The 18,023-nt window shown below is 44.9% G+C and overlaps 1 protein-coding gene across 2 annotated transcripts in view; it reads left to right on the top strand.

The window, feature by feature from the left end:
• Positions 1–17,597, top strand: part of DRC7 (dynein regulatory complex subunit 7) — a 171,447-nt gene extending 153,850 nt beyond the window's left edge. The window contains exons 14-17 of one of the 2 annotated variants that reach the window (XR_013624950.1): positions 9,890–9,984; positions 16,217–16,408; positions 16,506–16,642; positions 16,720–17,597. Coding sequence is in view for 1 of the 2 variants with exons in the window: in XM_068130594.2 (XP_067986695.1) it covers positions 9,890–10,000; positions 16,217–16,408; positions 16,506–16,642; positions 16,720–16,846 (567 nt within the window). In the remaining variant the exon portion in view is untranslated. Of the gene's footprint in view, positions 1–9,889; positions 10,001–16,216; positions 16,409–16,505; positions 16,643–16,719 lie in introns of both variants that reach the window. The other variant, XM_068130594.2, reaches the window with a different exon arrangement.
• Positions 17,598–18,023: the final 426 nt, after the last annotated feature.

The following is an 18,023-nucleotide window of genomic DNA, read 5'->3' as shown; positions in this document are numbered from 1 at the left end:
AACTTTCACCTTCATCTCCCTCAACCTTCTGCCTCGCTCTTCCCCCTCGTCAAATAACACCTCACTGCGCCTCTCCCAATCACCATCAAACCTTTTGTCCGCCCCATTCTTCCCTTTCTCCAAGCTATTCTGTAATCTCCGACACACCTTCAACAGCTCTCCCTACGTCTTCCTCCTCTTCCACATCTTACCCTACCGCACCCCCCCCCCCCCCTGTTCTGTATCCGATGCTCCCCCTTCCTTTTCCTTAACAGTATGGACCTCAAACATCCGGGACCTTCGCTCAAACTTGTCTGATCTCTCCATACAGGTTGCTTCTGACAAACCAGACGTGATCTGCTTAACAGAAACTTTCCTCCTTCATGATGTCTCTGATTCCTTGGTATCTCTCCCAGGTTACTCCCTCCTCCGGTATGATAGACCTGAGCCTCGTCCTGGAGGTGGGGTTGCTATCTTTATAAAAAACTCTCTTCCTCACTCGCCCTGCACTGCCCTCTCTCCACCTCACCCCCAGGAATACCTTCGGCTACCGCTTCCCCTTCGCTCCCACCTTTTGTTCATATGTGTGTTGTACCGTCCACCAAACAGTGATGACTCGATCTAAATCTCGCTGTCTGAGAATATGGACCAACTTCTATCGACCCATCCCAACTCTCTCTTCCTCATATGTGGTGATTTCAACTGTCACCATGCCAGTTGGCTGGGTGTGGGTACCTCTCTCACCAGCCATGGCTCTTCAGCAAAGGACTTCTGTGACTCACTGGGACTGACACAATCTGTCAATTTCCCGACCCGGATTTCAGTCAACTGAGCATCTTCTCTTCTGGACTTGGTGATGACTAACTTCCCTGAAAATGTCTGCTGCTCTTCTTCTGCTCCAATCGGCTCTTCTGATCATGTGCTTGTTAAAGTGAACATCTCTCTGACCATTCTCAGAGAGCCTCCTCAGCGTCGACGAGTCTGGCATTTCACTCAGGCCAACTGGCACGGTCTTCAAGCAGCCATCAATCATCTGGACTGGTCTCCCATCTCTACTGCCTCTGACATAAATTCTTCCTGGGAATTCTTCCAAAGCAAACTGCTCTCTCTCATGCACAGATTTATCCCATCTCGTCTTCTGTTGTCATACCCTTCCTCCCGTCCATGGTACACGGAATCTTGTGGTGAGGCTGTTGCCCAGAAACAACTTGCTTTCGTCTCCTGGAAAGCAAATCCAACGGAAGGAAATCTCATTTCCTTTCACAAAGCCCGAAACAAGTGTGTGTCCACCCTCAGGAGAGCCAGGAAACAATATCTCTCCGTTCTCAGGACCGAACTCTCTTATCTGTCTCCCTCTTCCAAATCCTGGTGGCGTCTGGTCAAATCTGTTTCTGGTGTTTGTTCCCCCTCCATCCCCTCCCTCACCTCAAATGGCCACACGGCTGACTCCGCACGTGAAAAAGCTGAATGCCTCAACTCTGTGTTTGCCTCTAAATCTTGTGTCCCAAACCCATCCCTCTCTGTACCCACCATACCCAGCCGTACCCAGCTGCTCCTGGACTCTGTGTCCTTTCCTCCTGACAAGGTGGAAAAGTTTCTTTCAACCCTCGACTCGGATTCTGCAACTGGACCTGACGGCATCAGCCCACGGGGCCTAAAATCCTGTTCTTCCGCTCTTTCACTCCCTCTGTTCTCTTCACCCTCTCTTTTGCTCAAGGTCATCTTCCATCTGCTTGGAAATCTGCCAACATCACCGCTTTGCACAAAAAAGGTGCAAAAACAGATCCCAGCAACTACAGACCAATCAGCCTTCTCCCAATTATCAGCAAAGTCATGGATTCCATCATTGCTTCAGATATGAAATCTTTCCTCTTCTCCAATGGCTTGATCTCTATATGATCATCAATTTGGTTTCAGACCTGGACACTCTACTCTGGACATGCTGCTTCTGCTTTCTCAACAATGGATGGAGGTCCTCAATGCCAAACAGGAAATTAGAGCAGTCTCCCTTGACATATCACGTGCCTTCGATACGGTCTGGCACCCCGCTCTGCTCACCAAAACTCTCCTCTTTTGGTATCCATGGAAATCTCCACGCATGGCTGGCGGACTTCCTCTCTAGTCGTAGTCAACGTGTGGCCCTGAATGGGTTTCTCTCATCTCCTCCTCCTGTTCAGGCTGGAGTTCCACAAGGCAGTGTTCTAGGACCTGTGCTTTTTCTGGTCTTCATCAATGATCTCTCTGACTCTCTTGAAAATCCTCTGTATCTCTTTGCTGATGACTCTACTCTCTGTTGCTCCATTCTTCATCCCTCAGATCGGCAGTCTGCAGCCTCCTCACTCTCTGCAGACCTGGACAAAATCACAGACTGGGCAAACAAGTGGAACATGTCTTTCAATCCTGACAAATCTCACACTCTTACGATGTCTCTCCGAAAAGACCGACTGGACAACCCTCCCATCCACTTTCTGAATAATCCTCTCCAAGAAGTTCTGTCACTCAAGCTTTTGGGTCTCACTATCTGCCATGATCTTTCCTGGGAAAACCACATTTCAAATCTGGCCTCCAAAGCCAGTCGCCGACTGGGCATCCTTCGTCGTGCGAAGTCCTTCCTTGGCACACCTGAGCTCCTCATCACATACAAGGCTTTCATCCGCAGCTCAATGGAATACTGCGCTCCCCTCTGGGCTGGTGCTCCTCCCTCACACCTAGCTCGTCTTCACGCTGTTGAAACCAAAGCATTCAGAATCATTGGAATCTCCCGCGATGAAGCTAACTCCAAGGGCCTCTCACTCACTCACCGCAGGCAGGTTGGTGGTCTTTCCGTCTTCTACCGACTCCTCTCTGGCCTTGCCCCCCCCAGCTCTCTCTGGGCTCTGTCCCGCAAATATTCCTACAGGTCGCACAAGATCTGCCTGCAACCCTCTTATGGTCAAACTGCCAAAATCAAGACTCTCTGCTCACCTTCACTCCTCTTTTCTCCCGCCTCTGGAACAAACTCCCTCACTCTCTACAATCCCACTCCACCATCCAGGTCTTTAAAACAGCTGTTTACCACCATCTCTTATCTTCCCCCATCCAAAACCTTGATCTTTTCTACCCCTGCTAATTTCACCCCAATTCCACTTTTTTGAAATACCAACTTCTGTCCTGGAAGTCCTTGGTGTCCTTGTGTTTTATACTTCTCCCCCCCCCCCCCCCCCCTTCCCACGCCTTCTCCCCCCAAGCCCTCTCCCACATCTCCCTGCTCTCAAATGTTGTGTTTGTGTGCTTCCCCTTCTCTCCCCATCTTGTCTTCCGCTCCCTCTTTTTATATATTTTGTTTGTCTGGTTGATTTGTTTGTGAAGTAAATGTTAGCTCTTTCACGAGCCTCGATTCAGTATACAAAAAAAAAACAAAAGAAAAAACAGTGGAACAATGTGATAACTTCCATTAAATCTACTTCATTAAAGTTAATATGGAAAGAACATTGCACTGAACAGTCTAGAAACATCCACCCAATAATTAAATAATCTATATTCCTTATTAACTGTTCTTAAAAGACAAGTCTAAGTGGAACCACCACATTGGACACAAGTTGCTTCTGATAAGAATGAAAATCCCTTCACCAAGGAGATACAGTGGACACTGGAACAACGAAAGTGGAACTCGGGAGAGCAATACCTCCACAAGGCTCATCAGTTTACGTTTTGTATCCACTGATAGGCCGGATCTGCATCCGGACCTTAACCGAAATCGAAACAACTTGTTCCTCTCACCTACCCAATGCATCCACCAAGTTTTGTAACAATCCGTCCACAACTTTCACATATCATGCTATATATCGTTTTTGGCCTCGTCACTCAATGGTGAAGAAACATAAAAAAAAAACAATTTAATTCTCGTATCCATATTCAGATCTTCACCAAAACTGAATGAATGCGTCCTCGTCACACACCCAACCTATCCACCAAGTTTCGTCCGAATCTGTCTATAACTTTTTGAGATATCCTGCTTACAGGCAGACAAACTCTCTCCCTCCCACAGATCTCCTGATGTCCCTGTTCTCTGCTGTTGTACTTGTGTGCTTCCCTCTCTCTCTCCCCATATTGTCTCCCGCTCCGTTTATTGTATGTTTTGTGTATCCGGTTTTTTTTTTGTGATTAATGTTATAGTCCAGGTTGTTGTGTAATTTCGTTCAGATTTTTTGGAGATTTGCAAACCTATACATATTTGGAAACTACAGAGTATAAGCAACCAGAAAACTAATGTTTCCATTTTTCGGAAGTGTGTATGGCAGCCATCTTGGATTTTCAAAAATGACCACCCCGTACCCACGCAGGCATTTTTGTCCCCCGTCGCACCGCGGAGCGAAAGGGGGAATATGGTTTTCCCCTCCGTCCGTGTGTGCGTCCGTCCGTGCGTGCGTCCGTTCGTCCGTGTGTACGGGCGTGCGTACATACGTGCGTGCGTAAGCGAAGTACCAACTTCTAATCTGGTGTGTGGGTGTATCTACGCATAAGGAAGAACGCTATTGAAAATTGGTTCGCCACGTCAAAATCCAAGATGGCCGCCGCCATGTATGTCTGAACCTTGTGAGCGGAATATCTTGAAAAATAAGCGAAGTACCAACTTCTAATCTGGTGTGTGGGTGTATCTAGGCACAATGAAGAACGCTATTGAAAATTGGGTCGCCACGTCAAAATCCAAGATGGCCACCACCATATATATGTCTGAACCTTGTGAGCGAAATATCTTGAAAAATAAACGAACTACTAACTTCTAATCTGGTGTGTGGGTGTATCGACGCATAAGGGAGAACGCTATTGAAAATTGGGGCGCCACGTCAAAATCCAAGATGGCCGCCTTGCGTCTTACACTTTGTCAACTCACATCACTTCACCGACGGGGGACCAAGGCGTAACGCTTGTTGTCAATATTTCAGCTTCTAAGCCACATGGGGTCCTGGTTATAACAGCCAAACCTCTATTTTAAGGACAATGAATCCAAAGGCACCCAAGTACAATATTCCCCGTGACCACAGAGCAAATTATTATGCCAATTGTTATGTTAATTTCGGTGATGTAACTGATTAGCTGAACGCCTAAGTTTGGGATAATACTTAGGCAACATTTATGAATAACTACATCTAAATGGCCTTAAAGGAAAGACAATCAGCTTCAATATCATTGCATAACAGAACACAATATTAGGCAAAATCGTTTACTGTGAAAAATCAATCATCATCATCATCATCTTTATCATGACTCTCGCCAATTACTGTACTAATGTTCTGAGAATCTTGATCATTCTGGCACTTTGTGGGGCACAAACAGAGATCTGTACAGATTAAGTAATTTTATTTCCCACGAACATCTGGAAGAGGAACAATCTCCTCTGCACTGGCCATCCCGAAGATGACCTTGATGTCCGATTTACTGGACCATCGGTGTCCTGGTAGAAGCCATTATGAAATGGATCCAGGATCTCCTGCTGGGCAATGCTTGCCTGACCCCATACACTACCCAGAATATGTGCCCCTAGGATAATTACATCTAAAATGGTCTTAAAGGAGAGATAATCAGGTTTATATCTTGACACACGTGATCATTTGTTATTATAGCATAACAGAAACCAATATTGGACTGTGTAATCAATCATCACCATCAATCTCGTCATTCAATGCAATATCCCGAGAATCTTCATCATTTTGGCACTCTGTGCTGCACAAACAGAGATCTGTACATGATAAGTCCTTTGATCTGCAAGAGCATCTGGAAGAAGAACAGTCTCCTCTGCACTGACATCTGACCATCTCAATTATAGCTTTGGGGGCTGGGAGGACCACCGTTGTCATTGGCTTCACTTGACCTTCGGTGTCCTTGTAGAAGCCATTCTCAAGTGGATCCAGGATCTTCTGCTGAGCGACGCTTGCCTGACCCCATACTCTGGCCTGGACATGTGCCCTCAGGATGTGCTGCTTAAGAGTGCCAAGAGTAGGAGGAAGTTTCTGACTTTCAGCCATGTGCTTGCAGAAAAGATGCCATCGCAGCTCAGGGATGCTCTTTATCTGGATGCCTTTTGGTGAGTATGCAGCACACACGAATTCAGCTAATGTGGACACCATCTCTTCAGTCACTTCAGTGGCCTCTGTAAGCATCTGCAGAGCCTTGACGACATCTTCACCTGCTTTCATGAAGACCTGCAGCCAGGTTGTCTTGCCTATTCGAGAGAAGCTCCCTGTGTTGTCTGCCCCTGTGAATGCATGGAAGGCAGGCAAAGCCTTTGCTCTTTCGGCACCTAAAGCTGTCCATATAGGCTGTACTTGAACAACTCCAGAAACCACCGAAACACTTGTGTTTCTTAGCAGGAGGTCATAGTTTGCTATCACCAGCACTAGTACATCGGTGTCTGGAGAGAGCACCACTAACTCTGCATCAGATGAGTTTCGATGTGATGCCAGCACCGCCTGTTGGATCAGCAGGGTGTCCGCTTCTTCGTGGTTGTTATCCTCAAATAACAGTTCCCTGTTGCTCTTAGTATGTCCTGCAGCAGATGTAATTATCAGCTTGGAAGAGTCCTTGTTGTATTCAATGGTTTTTGCTGCAAGATACTCGGTGAGATCAGCCTTTGTTTTGTCATGAGAAAGGAAGCAGCTCATTGGAATATGATTGATGTTTGTGTCACCTTTGACTTGATACTGGACTGGGTCCTTTCCCTGTCTCCTTTTCTCCCTTGTTGTAGTCTTCAGAGAATCAACCCTGTAGGTATCAAACACGAGAATGATCTCATCACAGTCTCTCGTTAGACACACCAGCCTCTCATTGAACAATCCACTGAGATCTTTCACCGTCACTACTGTGGCAGGTTTCTTTGTCAGCTTCTGCACAAGCACCATACCATCCACAAGAGCAACTTTCCGACTGGAATTGGAATCAATCACTTGAATTGATTGATCAATCAAACTTGAATCAATCAATCAATTGGAATCTGGAATCACCTGTGCTACTTTGTAGATGGCCTTCGTGTTGGTCATGTCATCACCCTCACTTGTGATAGCAGAATGGACCAGGTCTTCCTCATATGCAGCTGGAGAGTAGAGGACAGCTGGTTTCCTTCGGTTCTTTTGTAGAACAGACGAAACACTTGGGATCTCAGTGAGGATCCTGTCTTTCAGCCACTGTCTACTGAATGCAGGTGAATGGTTTTTCAAGCCGTCTGCACCGAGCATGTTGACATATGTGGTTTCGATGTCATCCATTGAGAGGTAAGCTTGGTTCTTAGTTTGCACATCAATGAGGTTGATCAGTTCAATCAGACAGGCCCTTTGTAGCATATTCTCTTTGTGTGCGCCTCTACTGCTTCTGTCTCGCAAAACATGGAACACGTGTTTAGTCCAACACAGTTTGTGGTACCTAACGTCAATTGCGTGTGCGTCACCCGGTGATATACATGTGCTCAATCTCGTGTTGAATGAGGCATCATGTGACATCTCTACAGCGTCTGAGATCTTTACCAGCGTTTTCTGTCCTGACTGTGCACAACTGCTGGTCATCATCCTTCTGGCAGAAGAAACACCGATCCTTGTTCAGTGGCACTGTACACGACCATGTGAACGGCAGTGAAGATGAAGTGGTAGATGGGCCAGAATCATCTATTTCGATGCTTCCACTCTTCTGTCCACGTTTTTTTTGCAGTGTAGGATCCTGTTGATAATGCATGGGTTCTGCGTTCTAAGGCACGCTGTATCTGGTCCTTGTTAGTTGCATTGGAGTAGCAAGTCTGGTGCCATATAGCGTTCTCTATGGAGAGTTGTTCTTTCGTGCAGTCTTGCAGGCGATTTTGAACTTTTACATAGTTGCCATCAAACAAACTGGCTCTCTCTTCAACAGTTGCCAACAGATTTTGATAGGAGTCGATTCTGGGTTGTTGTACAAGTGAGCCTTTCTTCGCATCATCAGATTGGCACAGCACACACAGCTTCCAGTTCTTGGATTCCTGGGTTTGATGCGTCACTTGACAAAGGCTAGGTAGTAGGTATCTCACTCATGATATATACCTACTGGAATCTGAAAATACAGCAAATTAAACCACCACCTATAAACACAGCCACCACCATCACAGTATTGGCACAGTTCACATATTGACACATGTCAGTATGTGTTGTACACATTAATCCCATAAAATGCAGCGGAAAATAGCTTGACAAAGGCATAATGGCCCCCAGAAGTGATTTACCACATTATAACTGGTATCATTGTATTTTCCGCCCCTGAAAATGTATGTTTAGCCGTTCAAATGAAGACCCTGGGTGGTTTAGAAGCTGAAATATTGAGAAAATTGCCTTTGCGGGAGGTCATTTTTCAAAATCCAAGATAGCCACCATATATACTTCCGAGAAAATGGAAACATTGGTTTTTTTTGTTGGTTCGGCTCTGTAGCTTCCAAAAATATATAGGTTTGAAAATCTCCAAAAAAACTACGACAGCCAAGCTCTGAACATAGTGAACCGGACTATTAGCTCTTACACGAGCCTCGATCTTGTATACAAAAAAAACAAAAAAAAACAGACAGAGGTGAAAACATAATGTTATGGAAACGGAGGACGGCGCTCCCCTTAGTGGGGGGGGGGGGGGGGGTTAATCCTCCTACTATTTGCACTGGCCGTCTCCGATCCTGAAGCTACAACGTCCTTCCTGGACCAACGGTAGGTAGGGTTTGTTAGGCCTAGGGGTTCGCTACGTACCTAATTACTACCGCCAGCCGGGAATGAGGGAATAACTTCTGCTCGAACCACGGTTCTAGATGTTATTTGCCGAGCGGGTTAGCAGTCCGAAGTTCGAGCCATTAACAAAGACTAAGCCCGATTCATATGCGTTGGCCGACATCGCACCACAGGGACTCAATGTGGAAATCTCTAAAGCGACCGAATGTGAAGAAGCAAAAGGGGTAAAGAAAGAACACAGGTATTTATTAATTATTTATACACAACCAAAGCAAGAGATGAAAAGAAATGTAATTTACAGGGACAATGGAAAAGCAGATACACAGTGCAGTGGTTAACTTAAACAAGCTTACTTATACCCAGGACAATACAGACAGAACGAACGCACTCACACGAATAGGGAATTGCAGATTGGATTGGCTGGAGGGAGAAGAAGGTGCGACCACAGGGCTGGAAGGTTTGGCAGGGCGGCACAGCAAGCAGGTCCGCTCCGGGCTGGAAGCGAGCAAGGCGGCGGCAGGCACACGTATCTCGTTCCACGCGGCAGGCACACGTATCTCGTTGCATGCGGCAGGGCTGGTTTTTGCTTCGACACGCCTCTGGCTCCCTCGATCATCTGCTCGGTGGGGGCTTCCCTCGACGGGTTATATAGCCGCGCCCTACCAAGCCATAGCCACACCTTACCAAGCCGTGCCCACCGAGTCCTGGTTGGGCGCAAGGGCTTCCTGGCTCCACCTCTTGATGACGATGGGCGGGCCACGCCCTTCTTCCCCGAGTTGACCGCGTGCGTAATGGAGGGCGAATGCAGTTGGCAATGGAGGTTCTGGGGCAATTGAAAGGGGATTCTACCTTATTTCATTTGGTGCAATGCAGAGTCAACTAATGGAAAACAGAGCCTTAAACTGGAACACATAATAATGATATAACTATTTAGAAGGGCCTATGATTTGCTACGTGTATGCGATGGACTAGCTAAAGGGACGACCTTTGACTTTTACCAAATGGAGGTATTTACAAAGAATTACTCTTATTTACAGAGGGTGATATTTACAACAATGACACCAAGTGCAGGATTTCCCAAATCCGTTACAATAACTTCTGTTCACCTTCGGGAGCGGAGCTAATAAAGCGAAGTAAATGTTTTGTTTCATTTACATAACTTCATTGTTTCTGCATCGCCCTTTGCTACAGCTTATGTCTTACAGGTGAACGAACTTCTCCACCTGAGGAAGGAGGAAGAGGAATCAGTCAACCTTGTCATTTCCATCTATGACCCTGAGAGAAATGTCAACACACGGAAGTACTATGAGGAGCTGGTATTACTGATGTTTTTGATATCAAGGGAAGAATTTGATTCTGGAAAGATTTACCTTTAGAACAGTTCGTTAATCAATTACATGTTAATGCAAACTGATATTCCTGTGATAGTAACATAAGTAGCAGCACAACCTCCTATCTTGCCCCATGCATGAAAATCTGATCTCTTTCCTCCATTCAAGGCATTCGATTTCGATTTAACTTGTGTTGTTCCATTGAATGTGCAATCCGAATAAGTCATCTACATAATGTACATACACGTACAGTAGGGGCCCTCTGTCTCTCTCTGAAAACACACTTGAACACTCTCAGATAACAGTTTACTTCCACCCACTGTGAAACTTACCTTGAAAGTTAATGAACCACAAGGCTCCAATCACTGGTCGAGAAGCGGGTTTAGCACACACCTTAATGGTCCAGTTAAACTGTGGTTTGACCGAGAAAGAACAAATTGCAAAATATTTTTTTTCCACCTGTATGTGTTTCAGCGGAGCTCCAAGAACATCATACTAAATGTTCTCCAAAATACATTTGTTGGAAAGGGGTCAAAAATGCATTCATATGCAAATTAGTTTCTGCATTAAACAAAAAAGTCTTTTTGCAATAACTTTTTTTTTGTATTTAAGATCGAGGCTCATGTAAGAGCTAACATTAATCACAAAAAAAACATAAATGACACATAAAACATGTAATAAAGGGAGTGGGAGACAAGATGAGGAGAGAGAGAGGGAAGCACATAAGTACAACATTTGAGAACAGGACATCGGGAGATCTGTGGAAGGGAGAGGGCTTGGGGGGAGGAGGCATGGGAAGGGAGGGGAGGGGGGGGGGATTGGGGGGGGAAAGAGCCACTTGGCCCCAACTTTGTGACCAAACATGCAAATATAGTGACAAAGGTGTCCATATCCAATCCTTGTGCTGCTCACTAGTGTCGCAACTCACTCCTGTGAGTTCTTGCATGGAATGATTGACATCTGCACAGGCAGGCATGGATAGCAGCCAAACAAGAATCTGTCATTCCAAGCCCCTGGTTTTGATGCTCCTCATGAGGACCTGCTCAATGATTCAAGTCAGTGGAGAATCCTGCCCTGTGGCGTTCACTCCTGCGAATGACATGATGACCATGGAGGAAGCTGGTATGGATATCAGGACGGATTTCTGGCAGTTGCTGCATCATCTGTAAATATATGTATGTGGACTTGGCATGCAGATCATGACAAACTGCTGCGAAATAAGGAGGCATCTCCCGTACAGCTTGGAGGTGTAAAGTCCAATCTCCCGTTCTCTCTGCTTTTCTGAACATACGTAACATTCCTATCATCTCCATGCACTGAAGCAATATTGTTTAGCAGTCCTAAGCTCTTTCATAGAGTCCTTTTCAACGTTGAGTTTGTCCATAACCATACGTAGAGCATCAGAGGACAGAACATCATCTGCAACACACGGGTCCACCATAACGTCATCGTAAGCTCTCCGGCTTTCACAAGGTTTTGGTCGAGTACATTTTCTTCATCTTCATCATCAATATTGTCCTGTTTGTTAGAGCATGCATCTATTGTGTCATCAAATTTTTGCAATGCTTTTTTTCATCTGGAAGGGTAGGAAGTGGTAGCTTTTTTTGCATTTGCTGCCAGAATGGTGTTGAGGGCTGCATGAACCATGAGATGTCTGTGGACAGCTCTAGATGCTTTCCTGCAAAGAATGTGTTTCACAGCACTCTAAGCATATACCACTTCAAGGACTTCTGCAAGACCATTTGCTGCCATTAAATGACCAACACAGCCAATGAAGCTCATCTCCATATGTAGTCTTCCAAATCTTAAAACGACTGATTTTAGATCGCTCCAACTAGGCTCCAACTAGGCTTTAACTAGGCCCCAAATACACCCCAACTAGGCTCTAACTAGACTCTAACTAGGCTCCAACTAGGCTTTAACTAGGCCCCAACTAGGCTTTAACTAGGCCCCAACTATGCTTGAACTACGCCCCTACTAGGCTTTAACTAGGCCCCAACTACACCCCAATTAGGCTCTAACTAGGCTCCAACTAGGCTTTAACTAGGCCCCAACTAGGCTTTAACTAGGCTCTAACTAGGCCCCACTAGGTTTTAACTAGGCCCCAACTATGCTTTAACTAGGCCTAACCTAGGCTTTAACTAGGCTTTAACCAGGCCCCAACTACACCCAAACTAGATTCTAACTAGGCTCCAACTAGGCCCCAACCAGGCTTTAACTAGGCCCCAACTAGGTTTTAACGAGGCCCCAACTAGGCTCTAACTAGGCTCCAACTAGGTTCAAACTAGGCTTTAACTAGGCTCCAACTAGGCCCCCAACTAGGCTTTAACTAGGCCCCAACTAGGTTTTAATGAGGCCCCAACTATGCTTTAACTAGGCCCCAACTATGCTTTAACTAGGCCCCAACTAGGCTTTAACTAGGCCCCAACTAGGCTCTAAGGCGATGTTGATAAGCATCATAGTGTTTGACTTAATCTAATGTTGTTAAACATGTCTCAATGTTGAGAAACTGCATGTCATGTTGCTTGGGTCCACATCTATCATATGCAGGAAAAGAACAGTTGATTTTCCAGGATAAACTCCTTGGTGAATTGTTTGCATCATACCAGACCATGCTGGTCTCCTTGAGCGAAGCAACAATGGAATGTCCCACAGAAGATCAATCTGAGCTGCAGGGTCTTTGATTTACATGACCTTTAGTTCCTTGTATGTCAGTGTCAGCCTGTGTGCTGAGAATGCAACTTCCTGATGTTGCTTGACTGCACCGTCCGATTACACCGATATTCTTGACACTAGTAAATATGTTTTCTCTGCAACTGTTGGTCCGATTGACAGGAAATTTTAACCATAGGTGCATCTCCTCCTGTAGAAGTTTTTAATGATAATTGTGGCTTCATAGGTCACGTGGTGTGGGCGCCATCTTGAAAAACCGAAAAACTTTGCACCTCTATACTGTATCTCCAAAAGTGTTGGATAGAGACAATTGAGACATGGCTCATTGTAAAGAACTCTCCATGAGGAATAAATTATGTTAATGATGATGTCATAGGTGCCTCCATTATGACATCATAATTCGACAAGTACAAGACTTCATCCGATCAAGATGAAATTTATTGAGCGTCATCTAGGGATAAATTGTTGGAGAGAAAAAATAACGATGACGTCATCGGTCACGTGATTCGGCCGCCGTCTTGAAAAAACGAAAAACTTTGCACCTCTATATCTCCGAAAGTGCTGCATACAAAAAATTTAAACATGGCTCATTTGGAGGAATCTCCATGTGGAACAGCATATGTTAATGACGATGTCATAAGTGCCTCCATTATGACGTAATAATTCGAAAAAGTACAAAACTTCATCTGATCAAGATGACATTTGTTCAGCATCATCTAGTTTCAGATTGTGAATCCGCCATCCTTTGGTTCATGGTGGAAGTCCTGTAGAATTGATGCAGCATTACTTTGCAATTGCACAACATTTGGAATGATGTTTAACTCAGTAATTGTGATTTCGTCACAAAATTAGTATTTTAATTTTTTTTTCATGCAAGGAAAACTGTATGCCTCAAACTGTTTTTCATGCAAAGAAAACTGAGCCCTGTAGACACTCCTCTATCTTCTCGATGAGGTCAGAAATTGGTAACTATTCGTCGCCATTTTCCTCAAAATAGCTCATAGTCTGCACGAACGCTTCACCGATTCCTCAGGTCTACTATGTCCAGTTGTTGAGGCAGATTTATCAACATTGGAAGAACTAGGGCATGCCCGTACTATATATATATATCTAAAATTATATCCCCCCCCCTCTATTTACATGAAATGGTTTGGTCCAAAGCGAACGGCTTGCGAGTACGGTGACAATCCCCCCCCCTCTATTTACATGAAATGGTTTGGTCCAAAGCGAACGGCTTGCGAGTACGGTGACAATCCCCCCCCCCCCCCCCCTCTATTTACATGAAATGGTTTGGTCCAAAGCGAACGGCTTGCGAGTACGGTGACAACCCCCCCCCCCCCCCCCCCTCTATTTACATGCAATGGTTTGGTCCAAAGCGAACGGCTTGCGGAGTTTGGTAAAGAAATCGCCATAGCTCGGTAACTACTTGTCCGATTAATTTAAAACCTTGAAAAGGCACATCCTCGGGTCCCCAGCAATATACCTGGCAAGTTTCAAGTATATCGGACCGGTAGTTGTCGAGAAACAGCGGTCGCATACACACACACACACACACACACACACACACACACACACACACACACAGAGATTACTGGAATTATAGATAGATGATGTTGTGGAAGCATCAGGTGCTTCCTTAAATTGACTTTGCAACTCTGATGACAGACGGCATCGGTGACATGTAGGTCTTGAGCATATGCAAGTCTCCCAGCAACTAACTTTGATCAGTCATCTTTCCTTTCTTTATATATTCTTGAAATGGTTCATTGAAAAGTCTTCAGTTATAACTGGGATGAAGTCAAAACCCTGCTTCTTCCCTTCATACTTAGCTGGTTGACCACAGAACATTGGCAGTGCTTTTGAGATTAAACTGTGGAGACTGGATGGAGGATGCAGAAGGAAGGTGACTCCTGCATAACATCTCTCTTCTGATCATAGAAAATTCGTTTCGGATCGATGAGCTCCATCCGGAATTTTTTGTGCACACATTGTCCCATTGACCACTTGTGCACACATTGACCACCTGGGTCCTCACATTACTTCCACGTGCCTTGCTTGCTCGATTGATACCATCACTTCCTTTTTCTCACAGTATAACAGTTGGGCTGCCATCAGATAATCTTTGGTCGCAGATAACACACTTTTGCATGTTTGTCACAGCTTTGAAGCTGGTGATCTGCAAAAGAGTAGGAAAACACCACCGAGGTCAGCCAGACAATTCAAAGGAAATGAGTGGCACGTCAATTTTGTAAAGTAGCATTTGCTTTCTAAGAGACAAACATTACGTAGGTATTATGCAAACCTCTGTCAGAGATATATTTTATGGTAATGGCAAAAAACATCATATTTCACATGATGCTTGATGATGCATATTCGATGAGATCTAAAATATGTTAATCGGATTCCTCGACCCTCAAAACATGGGTGTAGACACCTTTTTCACAATGTCTGGATGTTTGGTTGCAAAGTTATTGCAGAAAGACTATTTTTTGTCCCCCGTCGCACGGCGGAGCGAAAGGGAGACTATGGTTTTCCCCTCCGTCCGTGTGTCCGTCCGTCCGTGCGTGCGTGTGTGCGTAAGCGAAGGACCGAATTCTAATATGGTGTGTGGGTGCAACCCACGTCAAATTCCAAGATGGCCGCCGCCATGTATGTCTGACACCATTAATGTCTGAACCTTGTGAACGGAATATCTTGAAAAATAAGCGAAGTACCAACTTCTAATCTGGTGTGTGGGTGTATCTAGGCATAAGGAAGAAAGCTATTGAAAATTCGGTCGCCACGTCAAAATCCAAGATGGCCGCCACCATATATATATGTCTGAACCTTGTGAGCGAAATATCTTGAAAACTAAACGAACTACTAACTTCTAATCTGGTGTGTGGGTGTATCTACGCGTAAGGAAGAACGCTATTGTAAATTGGGTCGCCACGTCAAAATCCAAGATGGCCGCCTTGCGTCTTCCACTTTGTCAACTCACATCACTTCACCCACGGGGGACCTCGGCGTAACGCTTGTTGTTAAAGGCGGAAGCTAATCTTCATGTTAATGCATTTATGACCCCTTTCCACCAAATGTATTTTGGAGAACATTTAGTATGATGTTTTTGGGACTCCCCTGAAACATAACGGTGAAAAAAGTATTTTGCAATTTGTTTGGGGTTGAGCCCTTTTTTTAGGGTAGATGGACTGAACCATTTTATTGCTTTGTGACTCCAAATGTTATTGCTAGCAAGACCTTTTAAGATCTTAAGCAAATGAACTTGTGCTCCACCCAGAGGTCATTTGGTCAACACATTGGCCCAAAGTTTCTTGGGAAATATGGAGCGAGGTTTTTGACACCCATATATTTGCAGACATTGCACACAGGACAGACAGATTAATGTTCTTTTGTAATGACGGTCTCCACAGTGGAATGCACAATGTTGGCATGCCTCAAGGTCCTGCTGAATACTAATATCTATCAATAAACATGATAATAATCAGAGTAATCGTGGTACGAACACCTCAATTGCCATTTTGGATGCAGGAGCAAGAAAAGAAACGCCAGCAATGGTGCACAGATGAAGAAACTGACTTGCTGATGGTAAAGATGGCTCAATTTGGCTATTCGGAGCCAAAGGACATGAACCAGGCGATGGAGCTACGAGACAGTTGCATCTTGGAACTCGAGGAAGAACTGCTTCGGCAGGAACTGCCTATACAGAAGCGTTACGATCAGGTTGGTAGAAAACTTTCCCATCCATGAAGTTATTGAAGGACGACGTTCAAGATTTGTTTGGAATAAACTCAGTGTGGCAATGAATGGTTACCTACAGGAGATGGCGCTATTGCTGGAGAAAGAGCAGTGGTTCAAAAGCAACGTGTATTTGAGCAAACAGGATGAGGAGGAGTACCAGAACTTTTACACCCAAACCATGTTGCGCATTCGCGTGCTGGAAATGCGTCGTAACAGGTAACGCAATCCTACAAATGACGCTGCAGCACAACACAAGCCATAAGAACAGTAACAATAACTCGTGTCGGGTGCAGGTTCAAGGAGAACGGCCCAAAGAAGATTCAAGCCCTGGAAGAGAAGCTGAAGACCGACCCACGGTTTGTACCGGACTTGCAAGAGCCGATAATCGAACCAACTTTGCACCTCCAAAATCTGCCCTGATCACGATCCGAAAAATTGGACAATAGGGGCAAAATCCACAGCTGCTCAATTGCAGTCGGAGCTTGGAAACAACGTGAGGATTTGGACCCTGCCTTCATTTTCACCAGACCCAGTCATTTGGAAAGCCAACACCAAACACCTTCCTAAAGCTTGGTTCATTTTTTCCCCTTTGGTGTAAATTGACATTCAGTGCTGCAGGTCACAACGTCAGAAATCACAACTGTCTCTTTACACAATCTTCACACTCTTTTCTTTAAAAGAAATGAAATCTTTACACAAATTAAAAATCTATGACAAGAGACGTGTGTGTGTGTGTGTGTGTGTGTGTGTGTGTGTGTGTGTGTGTGTGTGTGTGTGTGTGTGTGTGTGTGTGTGTGTGTGTGTGTGTGTGTGTGTCACCTTTTTTTCTCAGAGATGTTCAAACGGATCTTCATCAAAATTTCAGAGGTTCATCAGTGAGTGCCGCAGAGTATTTTCAGCAATTTTTTTTTGAAAAAGTTGGATTTTGTTTTAAAATTGCTGTAAAGTGCTGAAGCTGTTGTAGCTATGTGAAAGCCAAAAAGGTAATCCAGTATTAAAATAATCCCCGACCGCATTCCTCAGTGGGTGTAGGGAAGTGTTTTAAGCCCCTAAAAAGATAGAAAAAAACCAAAATTAGATTTCTTCCAAATGCCTACAGGATAAGAACAGTACCAGGCAATGCTGGGTACCCCTGCAAGTACAAAATAAATAAATAAAATAACGGACATGGTCCCTTGCCTCCAGTGATATCATTTACATGATGATAATTTGCTCCAATTCAGCCTTAGTTTTTTACTCAACTGGACAGTTCATCACATACTGAACCTTCCGGCGTCCGTCGTCTGTTAACTTTTCGCCGTTAACACTCCAGCGTCCACAAATATCAACCGATTCTGATCAAACTTGACGTGCAGCATCCTTACCCCACGGACCAGGTTGGTATTACATTTCAGCCCGATCCGTTGAAAAATGGCGGACTTAGGCGACCATTTTGTTTTTGGTCATGAAAACGACGTTAACACGCTAGCGTCCACAAATATTAACAGATTTTGATCAAACTTAGAATGTTTAACCCTTACCACACACGGTAGGTTGCTATTGCTTTCCAACCCGATCCGTCACAAAATGGCCGCCATAGGCCGCCATATTGTTTTTA

This window comes from Myxine glutinosa, chromosome 11, assembly GCF_964187855.1.
Source record: "Myxine glutinosa chromosome 11, kmMyxGlut1.1, whole genome shotgun sequence".
Lineage (NCBI taxonomy): Eukaryota > Metazoa > Chordata > Myxini > Myxiniformes > Myxinidae > Myxine > Myxine glutinosa.
The sequence above is the reverse complement of the archived record's forward strand: the minus strand, read 5'-3'. Positions and strand labels throughout refer to the sequence as shown.